The 18,107-nt window shown below is 54.9% G+C and overlaps 8 protein-coding genes across 8 annotated transcripts; 4 read left to right on the top strand and 4 right to left on the bottom strand.

The window, feature by feature from the left end:
- Positions 1-1,440: 1,440 nt before the first annotated feature.
- LTS14_008921 (uncharacterized protein) lies at positions 1,441-5,338 on the bottom strand (the record flags this gene model as incomplete). The annotated part of the gene is made up of 2 exons (XM_064841606.1): positions 1,441-3,374; positions 3,616-5,338. 2 exons carry the CDS (start codon positions 5,336-5,338, stop codon positions 1,441-1,443), a joined length of 3,657 nt encoding a protein of 1,218 aa, XP_064690769.1.
- A 479-nt stretch (positions 5,339-5,817) lies between these two features.
- On the top strand, positions 5,818-6,621 carry LTS14_008920 (uncharacterized protein; the record flags this gene model as incomplete). Its single annotated transcript, XM_064841605.1, has 1 exon — positions 5,818-6,621. One exon carries the CDS (start codon positions 5,818-5,820, stop codon positions 6,619-6,621), a length of 804 nt encoding a protein of 267 aa, XP_064690768.1.
- A 170-nt stretch (positions 6,622-6,791) lies between these two features.
- LTS14_008919 (uncharacterized protein) lies at positions 6,792-9,281 on the bottom strand (the record flags this gene model as incomplete). Its single annotated transcript, XM_064841604.1, has 2 exons — positions 6,792-8,403; positions 8,458-9,281. The coding sequence occupies 2 exons, from the start codon at positions 9,279-9,281 to the stop codon at positions 6,792-6,794; spliced, it is 2,436 nt and encodes an 811-aa protein (XP_064690767.1).
- Positions 9,282-11,010: 1,729 nt separating this feature from the next.
- Positions 11,011-11,532, top strand: LTS14_008918 (uncharacterized protein; the record flags this gene model as incomplete). The annotated part of the gene is made up of 1 exon (XM_064841603.1): positions 11,011-11,532. One exon carries the CDS (start codon positions 11,011-11,013, stop codon positions 11,530-11,532), a length of 522 nt encoding a protein of 173 aa, XP_064690766.1.
- A 475-nt stretch (positions 11,533-12,007) lies between these two features.
- Positions 12,008-12,961, top strand: LTS14_008917 (uncharacterized protein; the record flags this gene model as incomplete). The annotated part of the gene is made up of 1 exon (XM_064841602.1): positions 12,008-12,961. One exon carries the CDS (start codon positions 12,008-12,010, stop codon positions 12,959-12,961), a length of 954 nt encoding a protein of 317 aa, XP_064690765.1.
- A 446-nt stretch (positions 12,962-13,407) lies between these two features.
- MSP1 (mitochondrial dynamin GTPase Msp1) lies at positions 13,408-14,817 on the bottom strand (the record flags this gene model as incomplete). The annotated part of the gene is made up of 2 exons (XM_064841601.1): positions 13,408-14,682; positions 14,752-14,817. 2 exons carry the CDS (start codon positions 14,815-14,817, stop codon positions 13,408-13,410), a joined length of 1,341 nt encoding a protein of 446 aa, XP_064690764.1.
- A 232-nt stretch (positions 14,818-15,049) lies between these two features.
- TMP1 (Thymidylate synthase) lies at positions 15,050-16,093 on the top strand (the record flags this gene model as incomplete). The annotated part of the gene is made up of 1 exon (XM_064841600.1): positions 15,050-16,093. One exon carries the CDS (start codon positions 15,050-15,052, stop codon positions 16,091-16,093), a length of 1,044 nt encoding a protein of 347 aa, XP_064690763.1.
- Positions 16,094-16,197: 104 nt separating this feature from the next.
- RRP8 (25S rRNA (adenine645-N1)-methyltransferase) lies at positions 16,198-17,801 on the bottom strand (the record flags this gene model as incomplete). The annotated part of the gene is made up of 2 exons (XM_064841599.1): positions 16,198-16,227; positions 16,281-17,801. The coding sequence occupies 2 exons, from the start codon at positions 17,799-17,801 to the stop codon at positions 16,198-16,200; spliced, it is 1,551 nt and encodes a 516-aa protein (XP_064690762.1).
- Positions 17,802-18,107: the final 306 nt, after the last annotated feature.

The raw sequence follows: 18,107 nt of genomic DNA, 5'->3' as shown, positions 1-18,107 counted from the left end.
GCATCCAGTAATTGTGCAATGCTCGCACATCCTATTGCCGGACACAGCAGGCCATGGACCCGCTTCCCGCCATCACAGGACCTAGCTGTTCACCAACTCGAAACGTACGCTGACGACGACTGACTGGGACGACCATCCGGATCTTCTGCCTTCGCCTGTTGCACAAGAGCACGCTGTTCAAAATCTTCCGGCGACGAATTTACAATGGCTACAATCGCTGCTCGGATTGCTGACGCTGTACGACCGGGACAACATCAATGGCGCAACGCAAACATCACACACGCTCGAGCACATCTACTGGGGAAAGGTTCGCTGCAGGATGCGAATGGAACCGTGATCGAGACAGGATCTTGTGGGCCACGACATACGCCTGTCAGACGTGCATCGTCAGTCAGACCTTGCTCGAACGACGTGCACGCGCGGCAGCAAGACTCCCAAGGCCCAGGAACCCGTGTCAACAGTCTTCTTACAGCAGTAGGACCAGACCACATCTCGAAACCTGTAGGATGTGAGCACAAAGGAGCACAATCTTGAGATTTGCTTCTTGCCGTTTAGTATGCTACAGACAGACCATGCGTTCTCTCGCCCGTAAATGCACGACATCGGGCCGAGAGGATTGCATACGGAGCTTTTCTTAGCCACCATTGGCGCGGAGAGGCTGGCTGCTCGGCATGAAGAGCGATGATCCGGACTGCTTCGATCACTGCTCGCGCCCTGGCCCCGACCAAGCGCAGCCTCGCACGACGAGGTACAGACGCGTAAGCCTTATACGAAGCCCCGTAGAGAGCACCAGCACGCCTGACACTTGGCCCGCCCTCACGACTCGATTATCGATGTTGACACGTCAGCATAGGCGCGTAGGCGCGTGCGAGCAAGCAGAGCCAGCCAGTCGTCTCCGGCCTAGTCGTCCCCCGAGGATACAGCAAACAATTCCCCATGCTAGGGAGGAGAAGCGCGCTTCATGCCTCTTGTAGACTCCTTCGAGCACTCTCCTGGCAATCCTCCTCCTGTGGGCGCCACAGACAGACGAGCAGTCCCGCTGTATTCTGGCTACGCACACTATGCACTGGATTTGATAGACACTAACCCGAAGAGGCAACTTGAAAGATCCTGTTCCGTCGTCTCCTGGGGATGCGATCAGTCTACAGAAGCTGCGTGTGCGCATGTATACTGCCCCTGTCTCGAGCATTTGTGCAGTCAAGATGCTGTACAACTAGGTCGCATTTACTCTCGTGCGCTCTTCACCTTTTCACCAGTCTCATGCTCCATGTCCATAACCAGGCAAGTCTACAAGTACCATCAGGTCGTGCGAGTAAAGCGACGAAGAACGATGCGAAAAGATCCAATGCTGCACAAAACTATCTACACGCACTCTTCACAGACACCTCTAAACCTCGATTAACACCTCCATCCATACATCAATACTACCCGTCACCAACATCAATCCGCCCATCCAACCCACTCCCTCCCCACAACCCTCCAAACCCTAACCTCCCCACTCCTCAAATCCCCCAACCTCAACTTCTCACTCCTCACCCCTCCCTTCTTCTCCCTCCCCTGCTCCCAAACCCTCACGGCCCGCCTCGTCCCATCCCACTCCTCCACGACCCCCACATGTCCCGCCCCAGAAGCATGAGTCCCATACTCAGCCTTGTACTTCTGCCGCATCGTCCCGTGGTGGCCCTCGAATTTTGCGTTGCGGACGGTGATGATGTCGCCGGGGCGGATCTCGTCGTTTTGGAGGATGGAGGCGTTGGCCAGGTTGGCGTAGACAAGGGCGCCGTAGGCGCGGGTACCGATTGGGAGGAGGGCGTCGGCGTGGGCTTTGATTGATTCTAGTGGTAATGCGGCAGGAGTGCCGTCGCTGACCGTGCTATCCTTCTTGCTGTGTCCCACACTCCCGACTTGTTCCGCTATTCTGCGGCCGAAACGCTGCCAGTAATCTTCCAGCTGATCTTGTCTCGGCTTTGGTGGCGGAGGTTCATGTCGTTGTTCGAGTTGGATGTCGGAGGGGTCTTTGGAGTCGTATTGCGCGGTTATGACCGTTTGGCTATAATCCATATAGAGGATATAGATATCCTTCGATATCGTCGTCCGGCCTCCTCGGCGCGATTTCTGGCTTTCTTCGCTTTCCGATAGGATATCTATGCCGTTGCGCGCCTGGAGGGAAGGAGGGAGTGGCTGAGGTGCTGTCCACCATTGTGTGTCTTGGCTCAGGTCGAGGTCGTGCGCCATTTGGCCTTGGTCACCGGCCGGTCGTGATTGCTCCATCGATCTCCTTGCTCCACTGACTTGACGTTGAGTGTCCATTGATTGCCTTGTCGCTGAGCGCGAAATACCTGGCTGTACAGGGGGTGGTGGTTGCGTTGAGACGGGCGGCATAGGTGGCGCACGTTCGGCTGCTGGAGGTGGTGGCGGCGCTCGTTCAGTTGACCTTCGTGGTGGAGGTGCTGGACCAGGAGTCGGCATGTCGTCTGCGGAACTCTCTTCATGGATCATTGAAGGCACATCAGGCGGTATTGGTGGTGCTGCGATGGGTATAGCGCCTGGGACTTGTGGTGGCGGTGCTCTTGATGCTTCTGTGTACTTGTATGGATCGTACTCGTCATCATCATCTTGCGTTTGTCTACCAGTTGGTGGCGGCACAGGCGGAGGTGCTCTAGGTGTGTCCATAGATGGTCTAGACTTCGGTGGCGCAGCTTGTGGTGGAGGAGGCGGCACAGCTCTAGGAGCGTTCTGCTGCGGTAGTGGAGGTGGAGAGCTCACGGGTGTCATCTCGTCAGCGGTCGTGCTGTCGCTTGGCTCACGAGCATGACCTTTGAGCGCGTCCTTGTGCGGTGCACTTGAAGCAATATCAGTATCGTAGTCTCCCTCGTAGTCACTCTCGCCACGCTCCGTCTCCTCGTTAGCGGCTGCCAGAAAGTCTGTGTTGGTTCTCGTCGGCACCGCAGTCGGTGGTGGAGGTGGTGGCGGTCTTGGCGAACCTGGCGACATTATGTCGCTGCCAGGCACAGGCGGTGGCACACGACTTGCTCTCTTGTCCGATGTTGCAGAGCTAGGCTCGTTGCCAAAGGCCGATATACGCTTGTTGCCGGGTGACTGTGGCAGTTCACGAGCAGGCACAGGTGGAGCGCCTGTTCGTATAGGCAATGGTGGCTCAATTCCAGAATGCTCAGTCGAGGATCGCTTCGCATGCATAGACATCTCATCATCGGACTCGGAGCCAGGACCAGGCGATGTCAGCGCAGCAGCAGGTGGAGGTGGCGGGACAGGCCGGGACTCTGTTGGCGGTGGGCGAGGTACTGGTCTAGAGGTATCGCTAGGTGGCAAAGGATGTACGGCACGTTCTTGTGGTGCTGCCGGGACTGGGCGGTCTGCAGTAGTCATGTCAGCGTGCCATTGAGTGATTCACAAAGAACAAAAGTTGAGATGATCTGCTGAGTATGCAAGCTCAAACGGCCTGTAACTCACAGCACTTCGTCCTCTTCACAATCTCGACTCTATAATTAGGCGAGCTCAAGTTCTTACACGCCTGCAAGCACATCCCCGCGGCCGAACGGCCAAAATCCACAACGGACTTTCGTCTACGCAGAACAGTTCTGGGGTGCATCTCACCTTTAGGCACAGGAGGAGCCTCGCCACGATCCATCGTCGTCGACCGTCTAGGTGGCGTAGGCTCCTCATTCTCGTCATCCGCCTCGACATCTCTCGGTATCGTCCCAGCTCTGCTCATGTGATCGGGCTCCTCGACTTCCGGGCTCCGTACTTTCGGCATCGCACCGCCCATGCCCGGCATTGCGAGCATTTGCGGTATCTGAGGTGCTGAAGCCGCTGCTTCCTCTTCAGGATGCTTCTCCCTGGTTGAGCGCTTCTTCGCGGCTGGAGCTGCAGCTGGTGGCATGCCAAAGGGATTAAAGGGTCCGCCACCTTGTTGACCACCTGCTAGTCTTGCCATGCGTTCGCGAAGGCGCTGCTTACGCTGTTCTTCCTCATCAAGCTCCTCCTCTTCGTCATCGCCTTGATTCTCGATCGTATCCTCTTCGTTGCCGACATCAGCTCCGTGCAACGGTGCAGCTGCCGCTCTGGGCCCCGGGAGTGGCTTCTCGTCTTCGTCATCTCCGGGGCCGATTGTGCCGGTATCATCCTCGGTCAGCTCACCAGCACCAGACTGGTCTGCTTCCTCGCCACCACTGAGGATCTCGTGCGCAGGTGCCGAGGGCAAAGGTGACATTGGATCAGCTGGCCGTCTTTGGGACGAAGGTACCCTGGGTCGCTCTCGGTTGACATCCAATGACTTTCGCTGAGTAGGTACACGCTCAAGTCCTTCACCTTCCTCCGCAGCTTCATGAGCTGGCACTGGAGGAGGGATGGATCGCTCGGATGACTCGGATGCTTTCTTGACCGGTGGCTTCTTTCTCGGGGCTTCGACAGCATGTCTATTTCGTGCAGCCTCCTGCTCTTTCTGTAGCAACGCCATACGCTCCTTCAAGCTCATCGGTTTTGGTGCGTCTTCTTCATCCTCTGCAGCTGGACCATGCGAGTCACCTGTCAACCCAGCTGCTTCCGCGGCCGCATGATCTTCCTCTTCTCGCTGTCTGATCTCTGGATCCTCGTCGCGTATGTATGGTTTATGTACAGGCTCCACCTTCTGCACTGGTGGTATGTATGCATTGCGGCTGGGCGGCGGGGCGACGAATGGCTTCTTAATGTAGTCATTGCGAGGCGCTTTCGTCCCGAGCGGTGCAACCGGAGCAGCTCCTGCACTGTTGAAAGCTGCGATGCGATCCTTGAATGCATTCGACTTGGGTGCGATGGGAGGAGGACCGGCTTTGGCTGTGGATGTTGCAGCCAATTCGGCAGGCGCTGGTTTCGGAGCTGGTGGTGTGGCCTGAGCAACAGGTTCTCTGGTAGCTGAAGGTGGTGACTTGACTTCCTCATCTTTTCTGCTTGGCTCGGGTATGTCTACAGATGGTGGCTGTGGTTGTGGCTTAGAAGCCGCCGGTACGACGGGTACATCCTCTTGCTCCTCATCTTCCTGTCCACGAGTAGGCTGAGGGACTGCTTGTGCTTGTGGTGGTTGAGACTGCTGAAGCATTGACTTTGGCCGCGCTGCCCTCGCAGGTCTCGATGGCACTTCTGGCTCATATCGTTCTACAAAGTTCTTGGGAAACAACCCATCATGTTTCGCCCCGGAGGCATCCGTGTAGTCACCCACATACCAGTCGTCGCCCTCAAGCTCCGTGACATTGATGACCTGGCCAATGGGAAACTTCAGATCGTCGTCATGCTGGCTGGTGTACTCGTAGATGGCTTTCACCTTGAAGGGCATTCCCGCCATGTTGTCGCAGAGTGCGATATCTGCTCGCCAGGACCTTCGTATATGTTGTTGTTGTTATTGTCGTCAGTCGACCAAAAGTGATCAGCTCTAGGCTCCCTCCGCAAATGCTCCACTTGATCGACGGTTGCTTGTTTCCAATATTAATGCGCATGTAACAGGTCGCCGAGGCCTCGATGATCTGCTCTTCCCGATCGTGTGTGCCTTGCGATAACGTGCTTGCTGTCAACGCTATGCTTCCAGAATGCCACGCATGCAATATGTCGGGAATTATGCAGAGCTGAAGGTACAGCAGAACGACGACCTCGTGCTCGAAGGATGACGAAACCAACCCGCGTTTCAGACTGTGACAACCTTAGGCAATTGCCGCTTGCCTAAGCTTTTGTGGCGTTCGAGACTAGCAAACCACAGCCAAGATATCGACTACGAAGACTGTCCATCTACAGTATCATGCAACAACCTGCATACGGCTCCCCAAGACGATGGCATTCAAGGTCCCTGTAAAATCCATATTGAAACAACCCGGACCAAGACCAGACGAAGCAGAAGCAAAATCCGCCCGCGACCAAAAGAACTACACCCTCGCCTTACAACACGCCCGCAAAATCCAAGCCCAAAAAGACTGGCAAATCCGGATCGTGAACGCCATCCAAGTACTCCTAGACTATCCCACCACATCGCATCAAACGGGAGACGAAGTAGATGCATCAAAATTCATCGTCCTAATTCAGCCCTTCCAACCCTCGGACCTGGACGCACTGATAGAAGAACGTGTCGTTGATGGGAAATGCGGATGGCCTCTCTGCTCCAACGAACCTCGGAGCGTGAGTCTAGGCAAGGATGCAGAGTGGAAAGTAGGCAAGTTCAAGATGGGGTTCTGTTCAAATGCGTGTGCGAAGAAGATGGCGTTTGTCAAGACGCAGCTGAGTGAGATTCCGGTCTGGGAGCGAGATCCTGGTATCAGTATCTCTATCACGCTGCCCGATGTTGTCGGGGTGGTGGCACCTGTGACGAAAGATGATTCTTCTGTGCCGAACGGCAATTATGATGTGGCGAATGCCATTCATGAGCTGGCCCTCGAACGCGGCGAAAAAGCTACATCGTTCAGACCGAATCAAGTTATGCTGGATCAAATCGTTGAGAAGGCTGGTGTTGTGCATAAGCCTTTGTCGGGCGTGCATGGTGCAGATGTCTCGAGTACTGCTATTGAGGGCTATGAGCCCAGGGTCAAGACCAAAGTTGGCTTTGTAGACGAGGACGAGGAAGGCAGCGAGGATGGTGATTGAGTTCCGGATCACAGCGGAAGCTCATCTTGACTTTATGTCTACGATTCTATGGAACTGAAAACGATCAAATAACTTCACCCGACTCCCCCAGAAAAGGACAGATGGCAGGTCGTCCTGGAAACAGGCCTCTGCTTTGATGCCACCCAATGCATCTCTCAACATCGCGAAGCCTAGGATAGCTTCTCCACGAGCGCCGCGCTTACCATAGCCATCATATATGGAGCTGGGGCGGCGGTGAAGACATAACATCTGCTCGTATACCGAAGCTCTTCGATCATCGCACAGTCGCCCGCGAGAAATGCGCCCTTAAGACCGAAAGTATCGAAGAACGAACCGAATAGCAACATTCCTGCGTTGAATTTGGCACAGAGCGCTACGAGCTCTTGGAGTGCGCACGAGGACGGCCGTGAGCATATCTGTGCTATGTCGATGTTGGCGAGAAAGACTGTCAAGTGCTTCAATTTGCTTCGCAATGACAGCAGGCGCTGTGTCAAGATCGCCAGGAAGTCCTTTGGGGCAAAAGCAAGGTCGACAATGAGCGTGACGTGACTTCCTCCAGCCAGCGAGATTTTGGCCAGATCGAGCATGTCGTCGATACCCTCGTACACTGCATGAAGAACGCCGGATGACTGCCGAGCGATTCGACATCCATCGACGATCGCCCGCGAGGATATGGCAGGCCGCAAAACACGATGGTTCTTACGACCCTTAATAGTCCTGCAAACAGCAGCGACACTTGACATGAGTCCTGCTTCCGTATTGGTGTAGGTCATGGCTGCTGTCTGGCTCGTGGCCTTACAAAGAAGGTCTTCGACTTCGAGGTGCGCGGGGTATGTGCCTAGTATCCACCGTGAGCTACCGGAACCGAGACCATATGAGCGGCGGACGATGTGGCCGGCGTCTATCATAGATTGGGGCAGGCAGTCTGGAGATCTCGCATCGGCATCTAACCGCGGGGCAAGAGCAATCGATCGCGCTTTCTGCGCATCCAGAAGACTGTGAAGAGAATCAAGTGCGTTTTGTGTCTCTTGCTCAAGCAGGTCATAGCAAGGGTGTCTGGCCGCCATGGCCACGTGCTGGGCAAATGGACGCCGGGATGAAGAAACGACGTTTGAACTCACAACACCAGCTGCCTCGCATGACCGGATGATGGCGTCTATAAGCGCACCGACCTGCGCATCAGAAAATCCCGCCGACATACCAATCCTCACTCGACTCTGCCACATCGGTACGGCAGGCTTGCTGAACGGGGTCGCTGCCACTCCGTGCTTGCGAAGTTCGTAGGAAAGCTTGGAAGCTTTAGTCGGACGGCCGCCATGGATCGGTAGTATTGGCATGGACGGCTCGCCGTACACCATGACCCCGGCCCTTTGCAACTCATGCCTGCAGAACATCGACATTGCTCTCACACGGTGGAGGTTGCTGCAAAGTCGTTGGGGTTGTCGAAGAACCCACAATGCTTGCAACATTGCAGACGTCGAGAGCGACTCTCCTTCTGCCTTGAGCTCTTCGTCGTGGCTCGCGAGTCGCTCGGCAAACTGCTGCTTTGCACAGACTATGCCGCCGACGCCGCCGACAGCTTTTGACAGTGTTGTGGTGCGGATGTCGATCAGGTCTTCTGGTACGCTATCGTCGGGATATGTATCGTTCCACCATTCCAGGCAACCTCGACCTGTCTTGCCAATGGAGAGGAAGGAATGGGCTTCGTCGCAGACCAATACGAAGTCATATCGAGTCTTCAGTCGATACAAACTGCCGAGATCTGGTAAGTTGCCATCGAGGCTGGTGGTGCGTCAGTTTCATGCTATCTCATAAGAAGCCGTTGGCCCGGCCTACCTGTAAAGTCCTTCGACGACAATCATCACGTTCGTGTACTGTTCAGCGGCTGCAACTCTCACCATTTCCTCCAATTCGCACATATCGTTGTGCTTGAACCTGCGTCGACCACCTGTATTCGCTATCCGTGCTGCAGTCAGAATAGAGCTATGCGACTTTTCGTCCATCAGGACCAGCCAGTCCGAAGTCAGGATGGCGGGTAGTGCGAGCATATTAGACTGATAGCCAGTCGGTGTCGTCAAACAGCAATCCATTCCCCAAAACTCCATCACCTCCTTCCTCAAAGCGTCTTCGATCAGTGGCACATCCCGACCGCTCACTGGCAGATCCTCCAGGCACCTTCGATGCAGTTCTTCGTACTTTGCTGACATACTATACATACCAGCATAATTGAAGCTGCCGCCGTTGATGAGTGTCTTGTCACCATGGCTCCCATCGCACGTCCTCAGCCGGATCGTGTTCAGAGTGGGAGATGTCGTGACCCGCTTGTTACGTCCGAACCACTGATACCATGGCTGCACCACGTAATGGGCAAAATCCCCTTCCTTGGACAGGCTCTTGTGTCGGCTAGGTAGATCGGAGAGATATGTGCGGGCACATCCGCCAGAGAAAGCCAGGAGTTCTCTGCCCTTTCCCAGGATCGTGATATGAGGTTCGATGGGGGCTGGGTTGCTGGGGTTTCGATCGTCATGCTCAAGGGTTGTGTGTTTGGTGCGTTCTTTGGTACCGCCGGCCTTGTCACTACTGAGTGTGGCGAGGGTGGAACAGCTTGATGAAGTGAGCTCTCGGACTAGGACGCTTGGCCTGATCTTCTTCGAGTCCATGGGTGGGAGTAGCATTGCAGCGTATGATGATGGTCAGTCAGGAGGAATTGCTTGACACAAGAAAGTAGTGCGGAGGTCAGTCCACCAAGATGTGAGGACGGATGGACGAAATGTGGTATAGAAGGAAAGAGCGTCGTAGGCGTCACAGGCAAGATGATCTTTAGTACCTGTCTGAAAATCTGTTATGCGAGGACCTTACAAGTCGTGTTCCACTGCCGGCATCCCCTGTGCGCCAGCGACCACATGCTCCAGATGCAGCTGCCGCTTCTGAACGAGCTCATGTTACAACCCCTTTGAGTTGAGCATATCGACTGGCCTCGGTCCTGGCCTGCTCTATCCTGTCGTAGCTGCTACCGCCATTGCCGTCTACAGTGGCTGGCGCTCTACCGGCTAGATCGGCGCCACACATGGTGGAAGTGTGGTACTGCTGCATGGTTATACTCGTGGTACCTCTGAGGTGATGCACATGAGACACTACCGTGCTAGCGGCTTGCAAATCTCCATATCTATTGTAGTCCTGGTCGGTGTGGATGGTTGTAGACGTCTCGGACCAGAACATGCATTCCAACCGAAGCCAGATCTAGAAGATGAAAGGACTCTCTCCATAAGCGTATTCGTGGCTCGATATAGCACGTGGGTATGCAGGGTCGTGGGCGACGCAAGCCACTGCCGAGATTTTGACAGGGCTATCAATATCAGTCGACTCGGGTATCACCTCACCCGAATTCCCGGTAAACTGCAAATTTGAAAAAAGCCGACGACGCGCAGCCACCGAGTCTGGAATCATATGATGTTCAGCTTTTGAGACGTGCTAATTCCCGAGCTGCGCTGATCTTGACGGCGCTCTGCCCCGTGGGTGACTTCTGTCGCGTAGATAGCATTCGGGCGCTTGGCCCCTTTGGTTGTTGTAGCTGAAATCGGAGACTTTGATGTGCTATCAGGGAGACGATCTGACACATATACGTCCATTCGTGTATCTACTTCGACGCTTCAAGTGGTCACTGGATTTCTGGCAATTGTTGCTGTATATGTCACTCACGGCCTGCACTTCACCATGAGCTGGAACGTTGAAGACGACACATATCCTTGGAGCTAACAGGTCCCGTCTACTCGGCCGGCGAATGACTTGTGCGTGCTGTGTTCCGAGAAGTGAAAGGCTCATGCATGTGAGTATGATTGAGATGTCTATAAGGAAACACGATTAAATCTCCACGCCTGGCCAAGCCACTAGCCTCTGCTTTCGACCACGGCTCTACCAACGTTTCGTTCGCATCATCCTAAGGATACCGTCTACGCACTTCATCGCACACCAGAGCATGACGACGTATATCGGGCAGAATTCACCTGGTCATGGCGTTGCTTGGTGAGTATTCAGAGACCCGCAGTCAGCTTAAGCTTCGTCTGGCACGTGGTCTGGAAGCCAAATATATGGACCCTTCTGTCTTCAGGCCATACAATCCAGTGTCGTATGTAAGCGTCACGAAGTCTTTTCTACTGTCCTCATATTACCATCTTTTCTCCGTCATAGTGGCCCATTTCGCCACGCTGCTGGGAAAGGTCGTATTGCCTGGCCGCGTAGTTGTCTTCAACCCCATCTCAAGATGTATATATCCAGGTCGCTCATGACCCTGCTCGTCATGTCTAGAATTCTCACATCCAGATCTCTGCCTCGCAGCGACTACCATCGTCCATGTCAAAACCGAAGCCAAGATCACCACAGCTTGCAACCATGCCTGTCAAACGCCCTCATTATCTCATGACGACCAGTGACCACAAAGACACCACCCCAGAATCTTGCGATTCCTCCTCCGCCTCATGCAAGCGGACGACACTGAAGGAAGGTATAGCCATCCTAAATGCGCAAGCAGACCCAGGTATCGCCGGCTACGGCGTCTCAACACCAGACCGAGTATTCAGATGGGTCGAGACTCAGCGCCAGCAGCTCCAAGATCACAACAATAAATACCTCGCCCAGGAGGCCTTCACTCACCTCCCAGACTTCGCTGAGAAAGACGAGAAATTTTCAAGTGATGTCCTGGAAGCCTGGGATCCAAAAGGAAGATACTATCTCCTCGCGCCCGTCAAGTTCGGCGAGGCATATACCGGCATTGATCAGGAAGGGCTGGTGAAGTACCAAAGTGCGCAGCTTCGACTCAAGAGGGAGGTCTGTGGATCGCGTCCCACATATGAGATGTCTAGGTCGGAAGGGGTGGTCGAGAAGTGGAGACGCGGTGTCCTCCAAGTAGCTTGAAGGAAGATAAGAATGTTTTGCGTACCGCGACTAGTGGTTGGAGAACAGGAATTCAGGCCGAGTCGTCTGTGATCGCGAGGTTACTATATGCTTTTCGTCGCACCTGATTTTGCTTCGCGGCGCCCATAGTAAAATCAAGCATAGAATTGCTACAGAAACAATGCATACCAGTCTCGTAGCTCCCTATAGTCATCTTGTCTTCACAAAGTGTGATTCCGTTTCAGACCTCGTATGATGAGCTAGAGGTAAGCAAGTATCCTCACTCGTGGACTGCAGCCGAAAGCAGCCCCTTCATATTGTCCTCGCCTCATCGAGCAGGGTATATACAGGCGTCGTCCTGCCCAGATAGAACAGTTCCATCGTATGCAAAAACAATTAGAGTCGTCAAGTCGCTGTCCCACATCGACAATCAGGCACTGTGTTTCCCCAAGAAAGCCAAAACCTCACCATCAAAAGAAAGCCCCTTACAGCAACAATGTCTCCGCCATCGAACATCAGTATTTCTTCCCGCCCCTCCGGCCTCGACCCCAACCACATCGGCGTAACCCTGGCTCTCGAGCTCCTCGGCGAGTCATCGACCTCAGAAAACAACTACTCGCTCGACACTTCCACCATCGCCTCCAGCCAGGTCGGCTCCCTGCTAGCTTCCAACGGTCCCTGGACCGTCTCGAGTTCCGACTCCGCCATCTCCTGGTCCATAGCCGACACCCCCTCACCCGGCTCATCCCCTTCAAGCCCCAATCTCAACTTCTTCACCCCCGAATCCATCATTCTCACCCCACCTTCAACCGCCTCCACCGACTCCACTCCCCCAGACCTCGACGTCCCCGACATCCCCATCGAACCCTACATCCTCCACCACCGCTTCGGCAGCCGCAAGAGTCAGCACGCCAGCACGCAAGAAATTAACGAACACCTCCTCTTCCAGCGCGCCGTGCTCGTGCAGAAACAACGCCAAGCCAAGTCCGCCAACCAAGACCCAAAAGTCAAATGGTGGACCCTCCTACTCCACCAACTGCAAAGCCAGATCGACGTCCTAGAGAGGCATAAGCGAAATACCCGTCTCTGGGCCGGCAAAAGGACAGCAGCATGGTGCTCGGTTCAGGCGCATATTACCCACATCACCAACACCAGCAGCAGCACCACCACCGACTCAACAAACGGGACGCGACCAACGACAGAAGAAGGCTACACATGTGGCCTCCCCCTCCCCTCCGGCCTCCCGCCCACCCCTCCTCCCCATGGGGAAAAGCACCCCTCCTCGGAAATCATAGCGGAGCTCAAGGCGAGCGATCTTGAGGCCCTGTGGGCGTTGGAGAGCGTGGAGACGGAACCGTGGAGTCAGGCTGCGAAAACGCAGGCGGGGAGGGGGAGGGAGGCGCTGTATCAGGAGTGTTTGCATCCGGGAGGGGTGAGGATGCCGTTTTGATATGGAGAAGGGGTTGGTGTTGGTGTGACTTGAGCAGGAATGGGGCCCGGGCGGGCTGGCATGGCGGGTGGAAGGGTATCGATGGAGAGGGCCAGGGTCTCTCTTTGGTGGTGTTCGGGTTGCTGATCATATGGCGAAAAGTCGAGGTTCGAGAACGGAGGCTAGCATGGCGGTGGAGATCCAAACATGGAATCGGACGCATATCGCTGCTGAGCTTGGCATGGAGTGTCGTCTAGTCTTTTGTGTTGATTCGTTGGTTTACCTCCTTTCGGCATCGACTGGACTGTCCGACTGCCCAACATCACCGCGTTCGACTCAAGCCTCAACCGTGTGGTTCGAGTTGGCGCAAGGAGGGGCGGGCATAGTGTATCCGGAACGGAGTAGACATTAGCAGGCCGGAAGAAAGGATGTTCCGAAACATCGTCCAAGCATATTAAATGTCTCCCTCACCGTCTCACATCCTCCACGTCCACTTCATCGGGGTCCTCCACATCCCTCCACTCATCCTCCTCCTCTTCCTGCTGGCCCTTCGAACTCCCACTCCCAGTCCCCAGCATCTTATCCTCATCTTCTACCTCTCCCGTCCTCCTTCTCTGCAGCCCATTCCCCACCCCAACACTCCCCCTCATCCCAAAGAAATCCTCCGTCTGCAGACCCCTCACATTCTCACTCCTGATACCCCTCATACTCCGCCCTTCTCTCGATTGCATCTTGATGTACTCCCGTACCGGCACCATAGCAGCATCTCGACAAGCCTCCTTGATATCACTCCCACTCATGCCCGCGCTCAACTTGACCAACATATCGACGTCAAATGCCTTCTTTCTCCCACCCTGTCCCACACCCCGGTCGACCTTCGTCTCCCGCAACGTCAACTCAAAGATCGAGCGCCTCTGCCCCGCATTCGGCAATCCCACGGGAAACTTCTTGGGCATGCGTCTCAGGATAGCCTCATCGATGTCTTGGATTCGATTGGTAGCGCCCAGGATACAGATCCGCTGACTCCCTCCCTCACGTGTACTCGAGGCCAAACCATCCCAATGCGTCATAAACTCTGCTTTAACCATACCGCTCGCCTCATGCTCCCCCGACCTCCTCTGTCCCAACACAGCGTCAATCTCATCAATAAACACGATCGTCGGCTGGAGTTTCCGGGCTAGACTAAATACAGCAGCGACGAGTTTATTGCTATCGCCATACCATTTCTCCGTTAACGTGGAGATATGGAGGTTGATGAACCTTGCGCCGCTCTCTCGCGCTAGGGCTTTGGCGAGCATGGTCTTGCCGCAGCCGGGTGGGCCGTATAATAGTACTCCTGATGGTGCGGTGAGGAGGCTGGAGTGGGAGGAGTAGAGGTGCGGCATTGTCAACGGGTAGATGACGCTTTCCCGCAACTCCTCGATGATTCCGTCTAGACCGCCAATGTCCTGGAATGTCACGGGGATCTCGTTGGGGGTCACAACTTCCATGGCTATTGTTTGTTCCATGGGTGTGAGGACCAATGGCTCTCTTCTGTCTTCCCGGTATGCGGCGTCATCGTCGCCATATTCGTCTTGATCACGGGGTTCATCGTCGTCGTCGTCATCTCGGTCGTGGTTGGAGAAGATGGACTGGAGGCGGTTGCTCGCTGCTAGGGCTTTTTGCTGGGCTTCGGCTTTGGCGCCAGCGTCGGGATCGAGACGTTTGAGCACTTCGCGGACGGAGAAGTAGGCGAGGATGGGCTGAAAACATAACATAACATTTTAGTGGTGCTTACACGAAGAGGGTGGATGTTCTATGCAAGCACTTACGAAGCCGATGAGGAGGAGCACATCTGGCAACCAGGACACGAGGGTTTTACGATCGCCTGGCACCATCTTGACGATGGTGATACTGATGCGACAACAGAAATGGATGCTTGATGGATGTTATGTGTTTGGTTGTTGCATGTGACAGTCGATAGTAAAAGTACAGTATCTATGTCCAAGTCAAGCCACATAGACCTATGGCGTCAGTCTTGCCGAAGTAATTCCGACCAAGTCGCGTCTGCCACGGCCACGACGCGTCGTCCAGAACAAACCCATATCATTACACCATCGAGTAATAGGAATGGCACCAGCGGCGACAATAGACATCGGCCCAGCCAGCGGACCAAAAGTAGACCTCATCCCAGAAACCAAACCCAATAGCAACGGCCATCCCTCACCTCAACCCTCGCCACAGCACGAGGAATACCAATACCTCAACCTAATCAAAGCCATCCTAACCAACGGCGAACACCGCCCAGACCGCACAGGAACCGGAACTCGCTCCCTCCCCTTCCCACCCCAACACAAATATACTCTATCAAAACCCGACGGAACCCTGATCCTCCCCCTCCTAACAACCAAACGAGTCTTCTTCCGCGCCGTCCTGGCCGAACTCCTCTGGTTCATCTCCGGCGACACCAACGCCGCCACCCTCCAGGACCAAAACGTCAAGATCTGGGACGGCAACGCCAGTAGAGCCTACCTGGACTCCATCGGCCTGACGGACCGAGCAGAAGGCGATCTAGGCCCCGTCTACGGCTTCCAATGGCGACACTTCGGCGCCTCATACCAAGATTGCCAGACCGACTACACAGGCCAAGGAACCGACCAACTAGCCTCCGTGCTCCAAAAACTCCGCTCGAACCCTTACGATCGCCGGATCATCCTCTCTGCATGGAACCCCGCGGACTTGACCAAAATGGCCCTCCCACCCTGCCACATGTTCGCCCAATTCTACGTCTCCTTCCCCCCCACCTCCCCAATAAGAGAAGACGGGAGCCAAAAAGGCACCCTCCACGCACTCCTCTACCAACGCTCCTGCGACATGGGTCTCGGCGTCCCCTTCAACATCGCCTCCTACGCCCTCCTCACCCACATGCTAGCACGATGCGCGGATCTCGTGCCGGGAACGCTGACGCATACGATGGGGGATGCGCATGTCTACGTCGATCATATCGCGGCGTTGGAGGAGCAGATTCAGAGGGAGCCGAGGGAGTTTCCGACGCTGGAGATGAGTGAGGTGGCGAGGCCGGCCGGGTGTGAGGTTGATGGGTGGCACGTGGAGGATATCAAAGTGGTGGGGTATGAGCCGCATAAGGGGATTGCGATGAAGATGAGTGTATGACTGGAGTCTGGATTGATTTTTGTCCGGGGTTTGAATGCGGAAAAAAGCTGTATATGATGAATAGCAAGTCTCGCTATCAAGGAGACGGGACGGCCGATTATGATCTAGTGTTTGTTCATGTTCATAACCACTACCTAATCTTATACAAACAAGGCTTCAACACCCGCCCTTCCTCCTCCACACTCACCTCCTCCCCCTCTTTCCCCTCCTCCGCCAAAAACTTCTTCTTCTTGAACTTCTCCTGCGCCGGAACACCACCACCCATCCTCTCCCTCTCCCTCTCAGCATCCGCAACACGTTTTCCCCTCGTCGGCACAGCAGCCTTAACGAATTCCATCTTAACAAACATCTTATTGCCCAGATCCACCGACCTCTCCCCATCCTTCAGCACAAAACCCCTCCGCTTCAGAACCTCCACGAAAGCCGTCACGTCCGTTTCTTCTTGCTTGACGACTTCCTGCCCATCAACTTCAGTGCGGAGGAGGGACTGCTCGTCCACTTCCTCATCTACCTTCGCCTTCGCCTCAGCAGCTTTCTTCATCACAGCCGCCTTCCTCTTACTACCGACACTATGCTCCACCACTTTACCACCCTTACCCACCCTACCGAATCTTGATTTGATCTCCGCGATCCACAGCTCGCCTTTCCAGTGCAACACTCTATAAGCCTCCTCGATGAAAGAAATCCAGTTCGTGCCCATGAGTGCGAGGCAGAAGATTGCGACGTCTATGCTTCCGTCTCCGAGGGGCAGGTTGGCAATATCGGCTTTTGTCACTAGTGGGGAAGGACTATGCAAGTCGAAGGAGTGGATTTTGAGAGTCAGGGTGCTGAGATCGTTCGAGTCACTGAGGGTTTGCGCCAGGCGGGCATCGCCACAACCGAGATCGGCTAGGATGGCTGTACCATGGGTTCGGGGTAAGACAGTCGGTTTGCCCGCTTCCTCTGCATTGACTTCTGGTGCAGGGGGGGCGCGGCCTTTCCCTCCCTTCTTCTCATGATAGCGTGGAGGTTTGACAGCACCTCGAGTCCGTACCGTAGCGACGAAATTGTCCAGTGGATTCTCCGGCCAGACCTCGACTTGTTGCCGGAATCCGGCATGGTAGTCCTCGAACATTTCTGGGTTTTGGTCGAAGAGCGAGAGCGCTGTAGCGGAGGGGGCGGTGTAGAGTGTTTGGTTCAGATGGCGGAAACGGGCTGAGACGAGCTTTTGGCGCATGGCGGCTTGCATGGGGGTGAGTTTTGCTGTAGCGGGGAGTTGTGGTATTGGTGGCGGTGCTGCTTTTACCACAGCATTGGCCTGTTCGCCACTTGGTGCTGCATTTTTCTCGGTAGGTGGCTGGCCAGACTTCTTAGACTTTTTGTCCTTCTTCATCTTCTTCACTCCATCCTGCTGCGATGTGACCTCGGGTGCCTTTGCCACCACTCCATGTGTTTGAGCAGCCTCCTTCGGCTGATCAAGCTTCTGCCTCTTCTTCGCCTTCTCCAATTTCTTCTTCGCCTTCAACGGATCCTTGCCCTCGATATGCTGCTCCCACAACTTGCCCACATCTTGCTCCGTCTGCGCTGCTGGGGCTTCATTGCGCTTCCGCTTCCTCTTCTTGCCTTCTCCCGGCGCGGCAGGCTCTTTTGCATTTGTAGCCTTGCTGAAGACCTCTAGTTGAGGCTTCAGCGTCGAATTGTCGACCGACCAGCCTTTGACTGCGAACATTTCTGCTGTACCGATGGGAAATATTTCGAAGGAAGCTTTTCACATGCGAGCGGAGAACTTCCGCAATGCCAAGACGTGCCCTTTTGATCCCTCCTCCACCGACTTTCGACAGCACTCTCCGCTGGTCAGCTTGGCAGGATGCAGATGCCAGGTATCAATCGTCGTCGTCGAAATATACCACTGAACGCTGCTTGACAAGCAATATCGCCAGTATTTGACTGGACTGTCCTGAAACACGACTGTGTCTACCAGTACCGTGACCACAGATGCAGAAATCTGAATAATCACACTGGCGGTTGGAAGGCA

The sequence above is a fragment of the Recurvomyces mirabilis genome, assembly GCF_035927965.1.
Source record: "Recurvomyces mirabilis strain CCFEE 5264 chromosome Unknown scaffold_28, whole genome shotgun sequence".
NCBI classification, from domain to species: Eukaryota; Fungi; Ascomycota; class Dothideomycetes; order Mycosphaerellales; family Teratosphaeriaceae; genus Recurvomyces; species Recurvomyces mirabilis.
Note: the sequence above shows the minus strand (reverse complement) of the source record. Positions and strands in the feature narration are given on the sequence as shown.